Below are 13,820 nucleotides of genomic sequence, written 5' to 3'. Positions count from 1 at the left end.
ACTCAGTACCAAATTCATTTAGGAAATTGCAGTTGTATTTGCATTAACAACGGTTTGCAGTACTCCCCACCTCCCCTTTTCCAAGAAAACAAGACCAACTTGTATGTCTTGCATGTTGGTACTAAGACTTCGCTGCTATGCGATTGTAAAAGGTGTAGCTTCTCCTGTTAGTCCTATGTTTGTGAAATCCAATTGCATTTAGTTCACCTTGAAGTTGATTGGTTTCTCTTAGACATAGCACGAGTCCCTGGTGATGGTAAGTTGAGGTATTGGCACACTGCTTTCATCTCCAGTCAGCAAAATCATTATCCAAAGCACCAAACCAGACAGCCATGCACATTCCAGTCTAGCTCATTTGTGCCTTACAAGAATAAAGAACTCGATTTAAATTCCCTTATCCTAGCCCCCTTGCTTTGTTGTGACTTGTGAGTATACTTACCAGTCCACTATACATACATACGTACATAGAATTGATCTAATGCCTTGAATTATGTAGATTTGAATTGTGAAGATTTGTGTGGGAGTATATTTTGAGTTCCACATCAAGTGTCTATTAGGTTGTTTTGTATTATATAAAAGATCAAGAAGAATTTTGATTATGACTGGCAGTATATATCTGGCTAGCATTTCCCTAGATCGTGACAACATAGTAAGGAATTGAGCAGCTAGACCTTTAGGATATGTTGAGTTGAGTCCCACATGGAGAAAAAGTTGAAATCATGAAACGCATGATTGGCACTCCATGTTTGGTCTCCCACAAAATAGTATGAATCTAGAGCTTAGATGATCAGTCAGAAGTCTGTGGGAGACATAAAGCATCATCAAGAAGAAACTTCAGTTGCAATGTCAAATTGTGTTGATGAGGAATAAAAATGAAAGAATTCCCATTGGTGAAGTTATGATGCTGCGGGGTGAGTATGGTTCTCACTAAACATCGGGTTCTCTCTAGAGAGGAGGAAGCTGAGCTATTGCAAAGTAAAAAGAAGCTTAAGGACGTTCACCATGCTGACTTCAATGACGGCCCAAGTGACGGCGGTCAGTCACAGAGCCACCAGAATGCATGGGGGTCTCCTAAAGCATCCGTTAAGGACAAATTATTCAGAGAAATTCTAGGAGCTTTTGTAGAAGCTTTTGACTTTACAGATTTGATGGAAGATGACGCTGAGTCAGACAATGAGGTCGCAGATCTTTGGGAAGGTCTAGCCGCAGCGAAGCTTTCCAAGGAAACTAAACTGCAAATAAGAGGACCGTGGACTCAAACGCTGATTATCAAGTTGTACGAAAGATCGGTTGGTTTTAATTTTCTCCAAAGCAAGCTCTAACTTCTTTGGAAACGAACTGGAAGACTGGACTGCGTCGATCTAGGACACGACTTTTATTTCGTTCATTTCACCCTGGAAGAGGATATGGATTCAGTTCTAGAGAAAGGCCCTTGGTTCATTGGAGGGAACTTCCAATCAATCAGACCTTGGGAGCCTTTCTTCAAACCAACAGTGGCCAATGTCTCATCGATAGCGGTGTGGGTTTGTTTACACGAGCTTCTATTGGAACTTTATGAAATGGAGGTGCTCAAACGGATTGGAGAAGCCATTGGCAAAGTCTTACGAATTGATGCCCAAACAGCCATGGAGGCGAGAGGGAAATATGCGAGGTTATGAATTCAAGTGGACATGAATAAGCCACTCATCAACACAGTGCTAATAGGTAGATTTGAACAGCTGGTGGTCTATGAGGGAATCCATAAATTATGTTTTGCCTACTGTAGGATAGGACATAAGAAGGATGACTGCCCACACATCATTCGGAGTTCTACACTGCTGGTGAAAGAAGGAAACAATGAACATGGTGACTCAGTAGGTTCACGCATGATGCATGGCACGGATGGTACAACCAGTGGGAGTGGCATGTCAGAAGGTAGTGGAGCGGCTACGGATAACAACTCGTACAGGCATTGGATGATAGTGACACGCAAGAAAGCTGGACAACGTGGCTCTAGAAATTCCATGGCTTTGGAAGGCCCCATAGGATCGGGAAGATCATTGTCATATCAGGCAAGTGGGCAAGGCCCTTCTATGAAACCCATTACGTGGGTTAGGCCAAGGAGGTCAATAAGCTTAATATAGTTGATTTGGAACCCAGCAAAAAGAACGATCAGCTTGGACCATTTCGCATGGGGACTACTTTGGATGGAACTGAGCCCACTTCTCACATAAGCCCGTCAATAAAGGGCAAAAATGAAATAGCCAGGGGTAGGGCTTCATCTACTCACATGAAGACAACCACACACACTAGTAAGAACACACTTGCACTAAACACTCAGACTTGGCTTTGGCGTAAAACCGATGGCAGCAAGGGAAGATCAGAAAATCCATTTTAGTTTATAGCTTCAGTCCAACCCGAAGTGGGGCATCAATCTAGGGGGAAGAGTAGTGGAGATCCAAGAGATTGTGATTGCAGAAATCCGAGTAAACCCAACGCACATAATGGGTTGGTTTGACAGGAAGTTGAAGGAGGCGTGGAAGATGATTTGTTTGATGACAGAGTAAAGTATGAAGCTGGGGTACCTCCCTCTTACGGATCCAAGGTGGGGGAAGATGCCCAATTCTTGGGGGTAATTTATGTCCGATGGGTTGTCACCGGAGGAGGAGCGGAAGATAGCATGGAGGATGATTCACTCTGTAACGGGAAACTGACATGCCACCAAGCTGAATCAAGTGTCCAAGCTGACCCTGGAGTTCAACATGCACTCATTAGCAAGGGAAATGAACATGGGGGTTTTGAGCATTGTCTGACCTTATGCCCAGGGAAGGGGCGAACAAAGGAAATGATGGCGAAGTTAGGATGGAACTTGAGGATGGAGGTGGAGTTGCTGCCCCCGTTTGATGAGTGCCCAACCCTTAACCATCAGCTCACCATGAATATTATTGTTTGGAATAGTAGGGGTGTTTTGAAGCCCAATTTTCAGAAGCATGTAAGGGAGTTGGCAAAGAATCACAACCTAACAATTATGGTGATTATGGGAATCCGACTTGGGGGAGAAAGAGCTAGGGAGATCACTGACAAGCTCTCATTCGATGGTGCAATCCATACTGAGACAATTGGCTTTGCCGAAGGCCTGTGGCTTTAGTGGAATTCAGACATGGTGGAGATTGAGAAACTGGCTAATACAGAACAAGGGATTCATGTTGAAGTTAAGGTACTATCCTCTAACCTCTCCTGGTTTTTTACTGCAATTTATGCTAATCCTAGGAGTGAGGAGAGATGTATCTTATGGAATAATCTGTCCAGAGTAGCGAGGATGCATAATAAACCTTGGTTGATAGTTGGTGATTTTAATGAACCACTGATTAATGAGGATAAACTTGGGGGTAGACCAGTGAGCATTAACAGATCCCTCCTTTTCAAGGATTGCTTAGATAGGTGTAATATGGTGGATCTAGGATTTAATGGGCCAAGATTCACGTGGACCAATAAGAGAGATGCCAATTGCTTTTTTCCAGGAATTGATTGATAGATATTTCATGAATTCGAGTTGGTGTCTCTTGTACCCAAAAGCCAGAGTTTGCCATCTTACAAGATGTCACTTGGATCACTGCCCAATACTTCTTGAAACGCTACCTAAGAGGATGACTTATCTCAACAGACCGTTTCAGTTTCAAAGCTTCTAGCTCTCCAACCCATCTTTTTCGAAAGTTGTCAATTAGGCTTGGAGGAGGGCTAGGGATCTATCGGAGAATATAGAAAATTTTGCTAAGAAGACTAAGTTGTGGAATAAGAACCATTTCAGGAATATTTTTGCCAAGAAAAAAAGAATCATGGCTCGGCTAGATGGGGTCCAAAGAGCAATTGCAAATAATCCCTCTCCCCCTTTGATCCACCTAGAAAATCAGCTCTTTAAGGAGTTGGACATGGTGAATGGCTAAGAAACGGAGCTCTAGGCTTTAAAAGCTAGAATAAATTGGTTGGTGTTGGGTGATCGAAACACTTCTTTTTATCACATTTCAGCTCTAACCAGGAGGAAAAGGAACCAAATTTTGGTAGTTAAAAATGGGGCAGGGGACTGGTTTTTGAGGAAAGGGAAGTTATGAATTATTTTAGGGAAGGATTTTCTAAGCTGTACACCACAAGCCAGGATTCGGCCACATGGGAGTTAAACTACCACTATCAATGGCAGGCCAAACTTTCGGATTAAGAAAAAGAAGGTATCAATCATATAGTGACCGAGGAGGAAATTTCAGCTGCTTTGTGGTCTTTGAAGGCTTTTAAAGCTCCTGGACCGGATGGTCTTCATGCTGGTTTTTTCCAACGATTTTGGAACATCGTTGGGGATTCGGTTAGAGAAGAAATCAAGAAGGTGTTTAGAGATAGAAAAATTCTTGAATATCTCAATAGCACAAACATTGTCCTTATTCCAAAGGTGCAAGGTCCTGAGACTATTGGAAGTTACAGCCCCATAAGCCTCTGTAATTCTATTTATAAAATCATTTCCAAAGTGTTGGTTGGGAGAATCCACCCCTATGAAGATAAGATTATCTCCCCTTGTTAGGCAGCCTTTGTTCAAAGAAGAAGGGAGTGGATAATGCAATCATAGTCCAAGAAGTCATTCATACAATAGGCAAAATGAGAGGGACAGTAGGTTACATGGCTCTTAAGATTGACTTAGAAAAGACTTATGATAAGCTTAAGTGGAGTTTTATAAAAAGCATGTTGAGCAGATTCAACTTCCCTCATAATCTCATTGAGATTATCATGAGTTGCATTACCACTATCACAACTTCCATCCTTTTCATTGGGGGTAATCTAGAGCCATTTTCCCCAACTAGAGGAATAAGGCAAGGGGACCCCCTATCTCCCTAATCTTTTGTTAGGTTCTAAAGATTTAGGAATTTATGTATTTAGAACTCTAATTTGTATTGTTGGCAAACCATGATCAAAACAGGTTGTTTAGTCTTGTTTAGGCTTGCTCAAAGTATGTTTATTTGTAAAACTGGAATCGAGTGAGTGCAGATTTATTGGACTAAATCTGTAATCCCCACCAACCTTCCCCCAACAGGGAACCGGCAGGGCGGTCACAGTGAAAAATTTATTTTGTATCTTTTCAATTCCATATTGACATAAAATTCTTTATATAAGCAGATTTTCCATCTCTATAGTTAATCCAAGTGTCTGGTCTGATGCAGTCCTTGGCAGTAAGATACCCAAAAGAGACCGTAAACATATAATTAATGAGAGTTCTTAATAAATTCAATGTAATTAGTAGAAATAGATATTTATGCTACTTGTCAAAAAAGAAAATATATTTATGCTGCTTATAATTTTTCCAAACAATTATTTTAGCATTCCATTTGCCCACAAGTTGTTTTAAATTCTAGAATATTGTGATTAGAAGGAAAAATAGTACTAGTACTGCAAGGAGGAAAACAAAAAAGAGGAAGAAAGAAAGGTTGCTCCCTTTCATGGGTGTCTGAAAGACTGAAACCTGGAAACTGGACTGTTTGAAATTTTTTCAATTTAACTGCCTCGTTCTGTCCTAATTTAATTATTTGGAAACTCTTCAGAATACGATATTATCAGTGTAAGTGTCCTGCTCCTGCTTCTACTTCCACTTCCTGAATTCATTATTTGGTGTCTGAAGGATATAGTTTGGAAATTATCATATTTTTAGCTTTTTTTTTTTGTGGTTAAAACCAACTTCCAGTATAATTAACAACCGATGTTTGATATCTTCTATGAATGTTATCTTCTCATATTAATAAATATTAATTGTGTTTTCCCCTTAATCTGTGTAGAGGGGCTTTGAACAACAATGGTTATCAATCACATTCTCAAAGGCAATATTTTTTGGCAATGGTCTTGTTGCCATTATTTCTGGGTTGTTTGGTAATTTACTAGTTGATACGTTTGCTCTTGGCCCTGTGGCACCCTTCGATGCTGCTTCCTGCTTTCTTGCTATTGGTATGGCCATCATTTTATCATCATGGACCGAGAACTATGGAGATCCTTCTGAGAGCAAGAACTTGCTAACCCAATTCAGGGGTGCTGCTGTGGCGATTGCTTCTGGTAAAGTTCCATTTTTAATTATACATTTGTTTTATTCTTTTTAAATACAATCATAGCATGTGGATACTGAAAATAGATCTTCAAGAGTACATATCTTTAGAGAGTGTTCGAGCCTGCATCAAGGACATATCTTCTGATTATTCCACCCAGCAATCAATTATGCCATTCAATTCTTGTTCAAACAATTGTTGTGCTTCTGATCTTTAACATGTCTTAAGATGGTCCTGTTTACTGTGGCAAGCTGTTGGGCGTTGTTAGCTATTAGCTTGCCATTTTTTCTTATGGTTTTGTTCAGCCTGTGTATGCATTTTATAAATACTTTCACGAAATCATCACCTCCTCTTGGATCCAGGATATTGTGAATTAATAAGTTGATTTTGATTAAAATAAAAGATCATATAGCAGGCTAATTTTGGTTTCTTTGCCTTGCTTGTTCTTCTGTCTTCCTTATTGTGTATTTATTTGTTTCCTTGAAGTTCTTTTTCTTTATTTGCTTCATTATGTTTGTCCCTCCTTTAGTATTAACTTTTGTGGTTTAGATGAGAATATTGTGTTTCTCAGTGCAATACAGCTTGCCATTTTTTCTTATGGTTTTGTTCAGCCTGTGAATGCATTTTATAATTTCTTTCATGAAATTGTTACCTTCTCTTGGATCCAGGATATTGTGAATTAATAAGTTGATTTTGAGTAAAATAAAAAATCATTTATCAGGCTGATTTTGGTTTCTTTGGCTTGCTTATTCTTCCATCGTTCTCATTGTGTATTTATATGTTTCCATGAAGTTCATTTTCTTTATTTTGCTTCATTATGTTTGTCCCTCATTCAGTATTACCTTTCGTGGTTTAGATGAGAAAATTGCATTGCTTGGTGCAATACAGTCACTGTTTGAAGGTTCAATGTACACCTTTGTGTTTCTCTGGACTCCTGCTTTGAGCCCAAATGACGAGGACATCCCTCATGGTTTCATCTTTGCGACATTTATGTTGGCTTCAATGATGGGAAGCTCCCTTGCATCTCGGTTGATGGCCCGCTCATCACCCAGAGTAGAGTGCTACATGCAGATTGTTTTTGCAGTCTCTTCTGTCTCTCTCCTGCTTCCCATTCTGACCAGTGTATGTCATGTTTCCATTATAGCACTTTGATATTGATGTAGTCTTATACTCTTCTGGTGTCTTCTAACTTCAGTAATTCAAAACAGCTCATGGTGGCACCTTCCAAGGTGAAAGGTGGAAGCATCTCATTTGCAGGCTGTATTCAAGTTGTTGGCTTCTGTGCTTTTGAGGCTTGTGTGGGAATTTTCTGGCCGTCCATTATGAAAATGAGGTCCCAGTACATTCCAGAGGAGGCCAGGAGCACCATCATGAACTTCTTCCGCATTCCTCTCAATATTTTTGTGTGCATTGTGCTGTACAATGTATGTTTGCATTCCTCTAAATACTTAAATATGTTGCTTGATTTGAGACTTTATTGGCTAGGGCATGTGTAGATAGCCTCCCACTGTTTGTCACTGACTAGTTCTTTTGGTTTGTCTTTAAAGGTTAATGCGTTCCCCATCACGGTTATGTTTGGCATGTGCTCAATTTTCCTCTTTGTAGCATGTTTGTTGCAGAGGCGGCTCATGGTGATAGCAGACAAGCCAAGTATTATTCCTAAACTATATAGTCTTGCTACTCTTATTCAGCTTTAGAATTGGATTGTATCATACTTAATTCAGGCTTGTGTTGTGTTGTAATTGTCCAAGATTAAGTCCATGAATTACAATATAACCTGAATTCTAATCTAAACTCTAAATGTTTATTCCTGGATCATCTGATACCTGTTACTTATCGTGCTATTTTGGTGCTTATAGTTGACTGTGTTTGTATTTGTTACAGAGACACAAGACTGGACATCATTGAAGGAAAAAGATACGGAGGCAGACCCATTAAACATCTAATTGATTTTGAGCAACAGAACTAGGAATTTTCGAGAGGTCGGAAGCGGCTGATTGAGGGTGTATTCATTTTATAGTGATGGCTACGTTATGTAAAGATAGTGCTCCACCCAGCAAAGGAAGGGAGAAGGGGTAGTGAATCTTTCTGTAATGGTTTTCTGGCTGTCACTAAATCAACATGGCTGTGGATTAGTTATCTCTTCAACCATTCTTCAGGGAAGAAAAGATTTGCTTGTCTAATGCTGATACTATTCTTTTCTAATAGAGATCTATAATTCTATGTAGTCTGTATTGATGGTGAGCAATATTTGTTTACATTTTTGTCCATTAATATGTTGATTGAAAGTGCACTCATGAATTAATGCTCTCAATATTTTTCCTTGAATAATGAGTAAATGTATCTTATCTTAGGTGTTCGATTCAATGTTGATGTCATTATTTTTTATGTACAAAAATTTTATTATAAGTGGAAGGGAGATCACAATTCTCCCTTGGAGTATGCCTTATCAAACATTGATAAGTTTCTTATACCAATCATATATCATATATAATTATACATCGCTCAATCAAGAGCACTTTGATTTTGTGCCATCTATCTTTCTAATACCCTATTATTTGGAGCAAAGTGTGTTTAGATTTCAAAGCACCCAAATTTTCTACCAAGTGTCTTAATTATACTCTAATTGTTTGTTAATTGTAATTACATGAAAATTCAAGTTTCTTAATGTAGAAAATATAAAAAGACTTGATTCGAATATATTCTGCTTCTATGTAATACCATGAATGTGTATAGTTTATTGTTTATTAGGTAGTGACATTATATACATACAATGTGTGTATATATATATATATATGTATGTATGTATTGCACCCTTGCATATATAGGGATTATAAACTTGTCTTATATTATATACGAGGGCAACATCTCGGCATACACGGGACAAATTTTGAATAATTCAACTATTATTAAATCAATTATAATATTCTCTTAAGCTTATGTGTAACTTTAAATCCACACCAAATACAATAATCCATCTCCTTAGAAATTTATGTGAACTCGCCTTAGATCTTCACCCACTTTGAATACAACCACTTCCTATGGTTGGAACATCAAAAAACTTCTCTCAAGAGAAAAAAAACCTCTCAAATTATCTTCCTTGTATATGCTTATAGCTAAAGAAAAATCTCATTGGAATTTGAGGCAATTTTCCAACAATCTCCACCTTAACTCATAAGCCATATTTGTTCACACTTGGATCAAATTCCACTAGGAGCCACCAGTTCAATCATGGTTCTAGATGTCTCATCCATATTTAATTCACACAAACTACCAACTAATCAACCAAGCTCTAATACTACTTGTTAGGAGATAAGGCCTAGGTTCGAAGATCTTTATGGGTCCAATGCAATTGGACACTAAACTCAATCCAAGTCCCTTATTCGAGAGAGAACATTGGAGATATTATAATTAAGTAGTTAATATAACATATATGAACACCACTCAACCCGAAAGTCTAAGCTAATGAGTGTGAGCTTAATTATGTTATATTAACCACTCACTCTTCCCATTATTATATAACGTGGGACTTCACTCAACCACGTTTTCCATCAATAGAGGCAACTTCCAAATCCCCTATGAAGAAAAGTATCTTGTCCAAGATCCCTCTACAGGATCCCTCTTCTTGTGATTCTTCACCATGGAAATCTCTTTGTGAATCTAGAGTACAACTACTTGCACCTTTCCTTTGCCTCCTTGAACCCAGACAGCGTTGGATTTCACAATGGTGAACAAGATAGTAGTCACCACCTTCTCTTATTATCTTCAGGCCTCTGGTAACATAAACAAGCATTATCATACGAGTGCGCCCAAGAATTAGCCAGAATTGTCATATTAATGACTTTGATTTTACTGTAACTCAAGCTCCAAGTCAGACATGCTCAATCTGACTGAACCTTGAGAAAGATCAAAGAAGATATGCACAAAACAGAAAAAGATCAAACTACTATGATAATTACTTTGTCTTTTAAAATGCATCTTCCCTTCAAACAACCAATTTACAATGGGTTTGCACTTTGCATGATCTACCTACCTCTAAATAAAGAGAGGACCATCAGAAATTTCAATCATAAGAATTTCACAGAGCAGAAAACACTTTAATTTTCAACTTTTTAATCTCTCCAGTGTCATCAAATGCAATGCTAACAAACCAACATCAAATGCAAGTTTTTTAAATTTTTTATAGTTCCCACGTTACAAGTGGGGGAGAAGGGATTTGAACCCTAACTCTCCTTATAAAAGAGAGCCAGCAATGTGGGAAAGATGAAGAATGTAAGCTTCTGATGCATGTGGGCAAGTGGGAAAGGTGAAGAGAGGGGGAAGGGGGGAGGTGGAAAAGAGAAGGTGAAGAATGAGGGGTGATGAATTTGGTAGAACTTAATCATACTAACTAGGGCTATGAACTTACAATCCAACTCGATGACCATGATTTTGAACCAATAGGAGCATAGAACATGGCATGATCTCCTCCCCATCTTTCCTTAAACAGGTTAGACCATAGATTGTTGTCTGAGGCCAAGCCCTTCCACTTCCTGCATACTTTACAGCAGCAAAATCCCATGTTTATTAAAAAAAAAGAAAAAGAAACTAAAGCTGTGAATCAGAAAAACGAAAAAGCAATGAAAACCAGCACTTAAAGCTGGAAGTTATAAATTATAGAATTATTACAGTCCAATCAAATCGTTGTTCTGGAGACCAACAGACATCAGTTAAATCAATTTTAACCACATTTATGTTTGTTTTTCTTCATGCTTCCTACTTATCATCACTAACCAAAAGATTTCAAGGCAGAAATCCAGCATTATGCAGTGGGTGATGTCTTAACTTAGGCTAAGCACATAATGTTGCGGAAAATGATTTTTTATTTTTATTTTTTATTTCTATTCTGTTCACCATGCCAATTAAAGGGAAAATGGATGGCCAAGAGAACAAAAACACCAAACATAATCATAGAGAAATCTGAACTATGAAACTTTTCCTTTAAACAAAATAAGTAAGAATGTAATTTTTACACAATATGTTGTAATCCTATGAATACAATAAGAAAATGCCAATGAAAACATTGAGTGTTTTGCGTATTGCAGCATATTGTATGAGGATTTTTCAGATGAAATTTTACTCTAGGTTGTAATTTAGATATTCCCAATGTTAATTCCCCTTGTTTGGTTAACACAGAACTTGATTAAAAAATTCTGTGAATTTTTTAACTTGATATTTTCAAGCATCCAAATCCTAAGTTCAAATTCCATGGGATAAAGTGTTGTTTACAAATTTTACCAACATTACTATACCATGCACCGCCATCACTCTTCATACTGTTGTCCCCATCAACACCACGATGTCACCACCACGGCCTGCCACAATTACTGTCATTGTCCATGCCATTGTTCCTGCTATCAATTGTTCATTTTTGGGAAATAAAATAACAGTTATTTTCACTTGAATTTAAAAACTTTCCTTATGACAAGTTGGCTACTCAAAATCTGTAACTGGAACTAGAACAATTCCTCTATTTGAGATCTGTATAACCCTGTTCACAATCAGGTTACTTTCTAAGTGTCTATTACCAAATCATCATTGATGATTCATGATTGATCCCCAAGCATAATTTAGAACTTGCAAAAGCTCAATCAGTCATGAACATGATCCAATCAACACTAATACCACAATTAACAACCACCAGCTCTCTACTCTCAGACTCTGATCTATACTAACCACTCAATCAAAAAGGTAAAATCGAACATTCATCACACACCCCATTGACAATTAACAATTCCATTAATAAACAATTGTGGAATCAACAAACCCACTTCATATATTATCAATAAGAAAATATAGAACATACAGAATATGACATTTCAGTTTGAATTCTCAGAACCCAGTTCAGATCTGACCCCAAATTCAGAAATCAACGCAAGAAAATAAAAAATAGAAAAAGCCAAAATCTTGGTATAAGAGAGAGAAATATTTTGAAGTTACTAACCTTGTTGTGCAATTGCAAGGTTCTGGTGATCCAAGAAACAGAAAATCTTAAGACAGATTTCCACTGGTAAACTCTCCATATCTTTTTTTTTTTTTTTTTGATACGTAAACTCTCCATATCTATTCCATGACAAAAGTCTAATGTAAGATCATGGGTGTGTGTGTGTCAGCAAAGACAGATATCTAAGAGTTCTTTTTAATGACATGCTTTCTTCGTGGAACAGTTTGTAAAAAAATGGTTATTTATTACAGTTTCTTTGTATTACACGTGTAGTGTTTCTACATTGTAGTAAGTAGTTAAAACTAGGCCACGTGTCTAAAATTTACCCAAAGAGGTCAGCTTGGGAACAATTTCGGTTTGCAGTGAAATTTTTTTTTTTTTTTTAATGAGGGAATATTTAGTGGATCAGTGTAATGTAAAAAAAAAGGCTGGAGTTTTCTGGACTTGAACAAGGCCCACTAATAAGAAAAATTTATTTTGGACCAAATAACTTAGTTTACAATCCTCATAAAAGAACAATACTGACATGGCCCACCCCAAGTTTGGGCCAACCTAGTCTTGAGAAGGGATGGTTGAATTAAAAATTTAGTAAAAAATTTTAATAGTAAGATTCTCAGGATGTGAAATTCCATATTTATTTGATTTAAATGAATAAAATTGAATTACCTTAATAATAATAATATATATATATATATATATTGCTTACAACCTCAATATTATAATTTTATTTTAAAACATCAATTATAAATAGGTGGAGGAGAGAAAGATGGGTTCAAACAACAAAAATGAGGCTCCACAAGTGATGCCATTACCACTAAGATATCAATTTGAACCAAAAAAAAAAAAAATGAAATTAATTATTAGAAGAGAGTGTTTCACTTGAATGAAGATAATCCATTTCACTGTTGTGATTTTATTTCTTGGGCCCAACCATGTACACATTAAAACATCATTTAAATTTTAAATGATATTATATATTTCCGAATTTGTAATATTTAATCTATCAAATGGAGATGACGTTTATCTTCGTGGTTGCATGAGATGATAAAAGTTTTATTTTTGTTACTTAAAGACTTAAAAGGGACATTAAATTAAATCTCTAATTCTAAGAACTTCGATACTTTTGAAGGGACTCTACATTCTCATGGAGGTGAGACCCATGGGTGTTTTTCCTTTAATGTTTGCAAAATATAAGAGCATGCTAAATAATATTCTTATGATTCACCAAGAATTCTAAAGAAGGATAATCCAAACCAAACTTTTACATAGGGTTCATGTGCTCTGACTACTAGATTTAAAAAATAATTCAGGTATGAATTTGATAAAAATTATTGGAAAAGATAAATGGTTAAGAGTAAACACGGTGAATATTCTTCAGCTTCCATGGGTTCATAAATAAATAGAGCCTTCTAATTAAAAAAAATCATTTTCTAGCTAAATGCTATCTGTCAAAACACGCAGAATCTTATAGTAGTAGTGTGTAATGTAGATTCTTTAGACAAAAACATATTGTTGGTTCTACTTTTACTTGAGTCATATTCATGAATAATAACTGTGAATTTGGATATAGTTTTAAAGGATGCTATTTTTTATGTATGGACGGCAAGTTATATATATATATTTTTGACGAAGACAAGTTGAAAGGGAGTACTACTAAAAAGTAAACATTTCATAATTAACTACCTCTATGATTAGCAAAAATAAACTACCTCTAAAACCTTCTCTTCTCTCTCTCCCTTTTTTTTTGAAAATAGTAACGGGTGCCTTAAAGGTACTAGTTTATGAAA

At 36.9% G+C, this 13,820-nt stretch overlaps 1 protein-coding gene and 1 long non-coding RNA gene across 2 annotated transcripts; one reads left to right on the top strand and one right to left on the bottom strand.

The window, feature by feature from the left end:
* The first annotated feature begins 5,753 nt into the window (after nt 1–5,753).
* On the top strand, nt 5,754–8,417 carry LOC112005189 (uncharacterized). Its single transcript, XM_065761220.1, has 5 exons — nt 5,754–6,060; nt 6,907–7,172; nt 7,259–7,474; nt 7,598–7,700; nt 7,935–8,417. Exons 1-5 carry the CDS (start codon nt 5,958–5,960, stop codon nt 7,994–7,996), a joined length of 750 nt encoding a protein of 249 aa, XP_065617292.1. The 5' UTR covers nt 5,754–5,957; the 3' UTR covers nt 7,997–8,417.
* Nucleotides 8,418–8,873: 456 nt separating this feature from the next.
* On the bottom strand, nt 8,874–12,214 carry LOC112005210 (uncharacterized). The gene is made up of 3 exons (XR_002882187.2): nt 12,034–12,214; nt 10,459–10,589; nt 8,874–9,823 (listed from the first exon to the last, which is right to left on the bottom strand). It is a non-coding gene; the product is annotated as an uncharacterized LOC112005210 (long non-coding RNA).
* Between the last annotated feature and the right edge of the window lie 1,606 nt (nt 12,215–13,820).

The sequence above is a fragment of the Quercus suber genome, unplaced genomic scaffold (genome assembly GCF_002906115.3).
Source record: "Quercus suber isolate HL8 unplaced genomic scaffold, Cork oak 2.0 scaffold_401, whole genome shotgun sequence".
NCBI lineage: Eukaryota > Viridiplantae > Streptophyta > Magnoliopsida > Fagales > Fagaceae > Quercus > Quercus suber.
The sequence above is the reverse complement of the archived record's forward strand: the minus strand, read 5'-3'. Positions and strand labels throughout refer to the sequence as shown.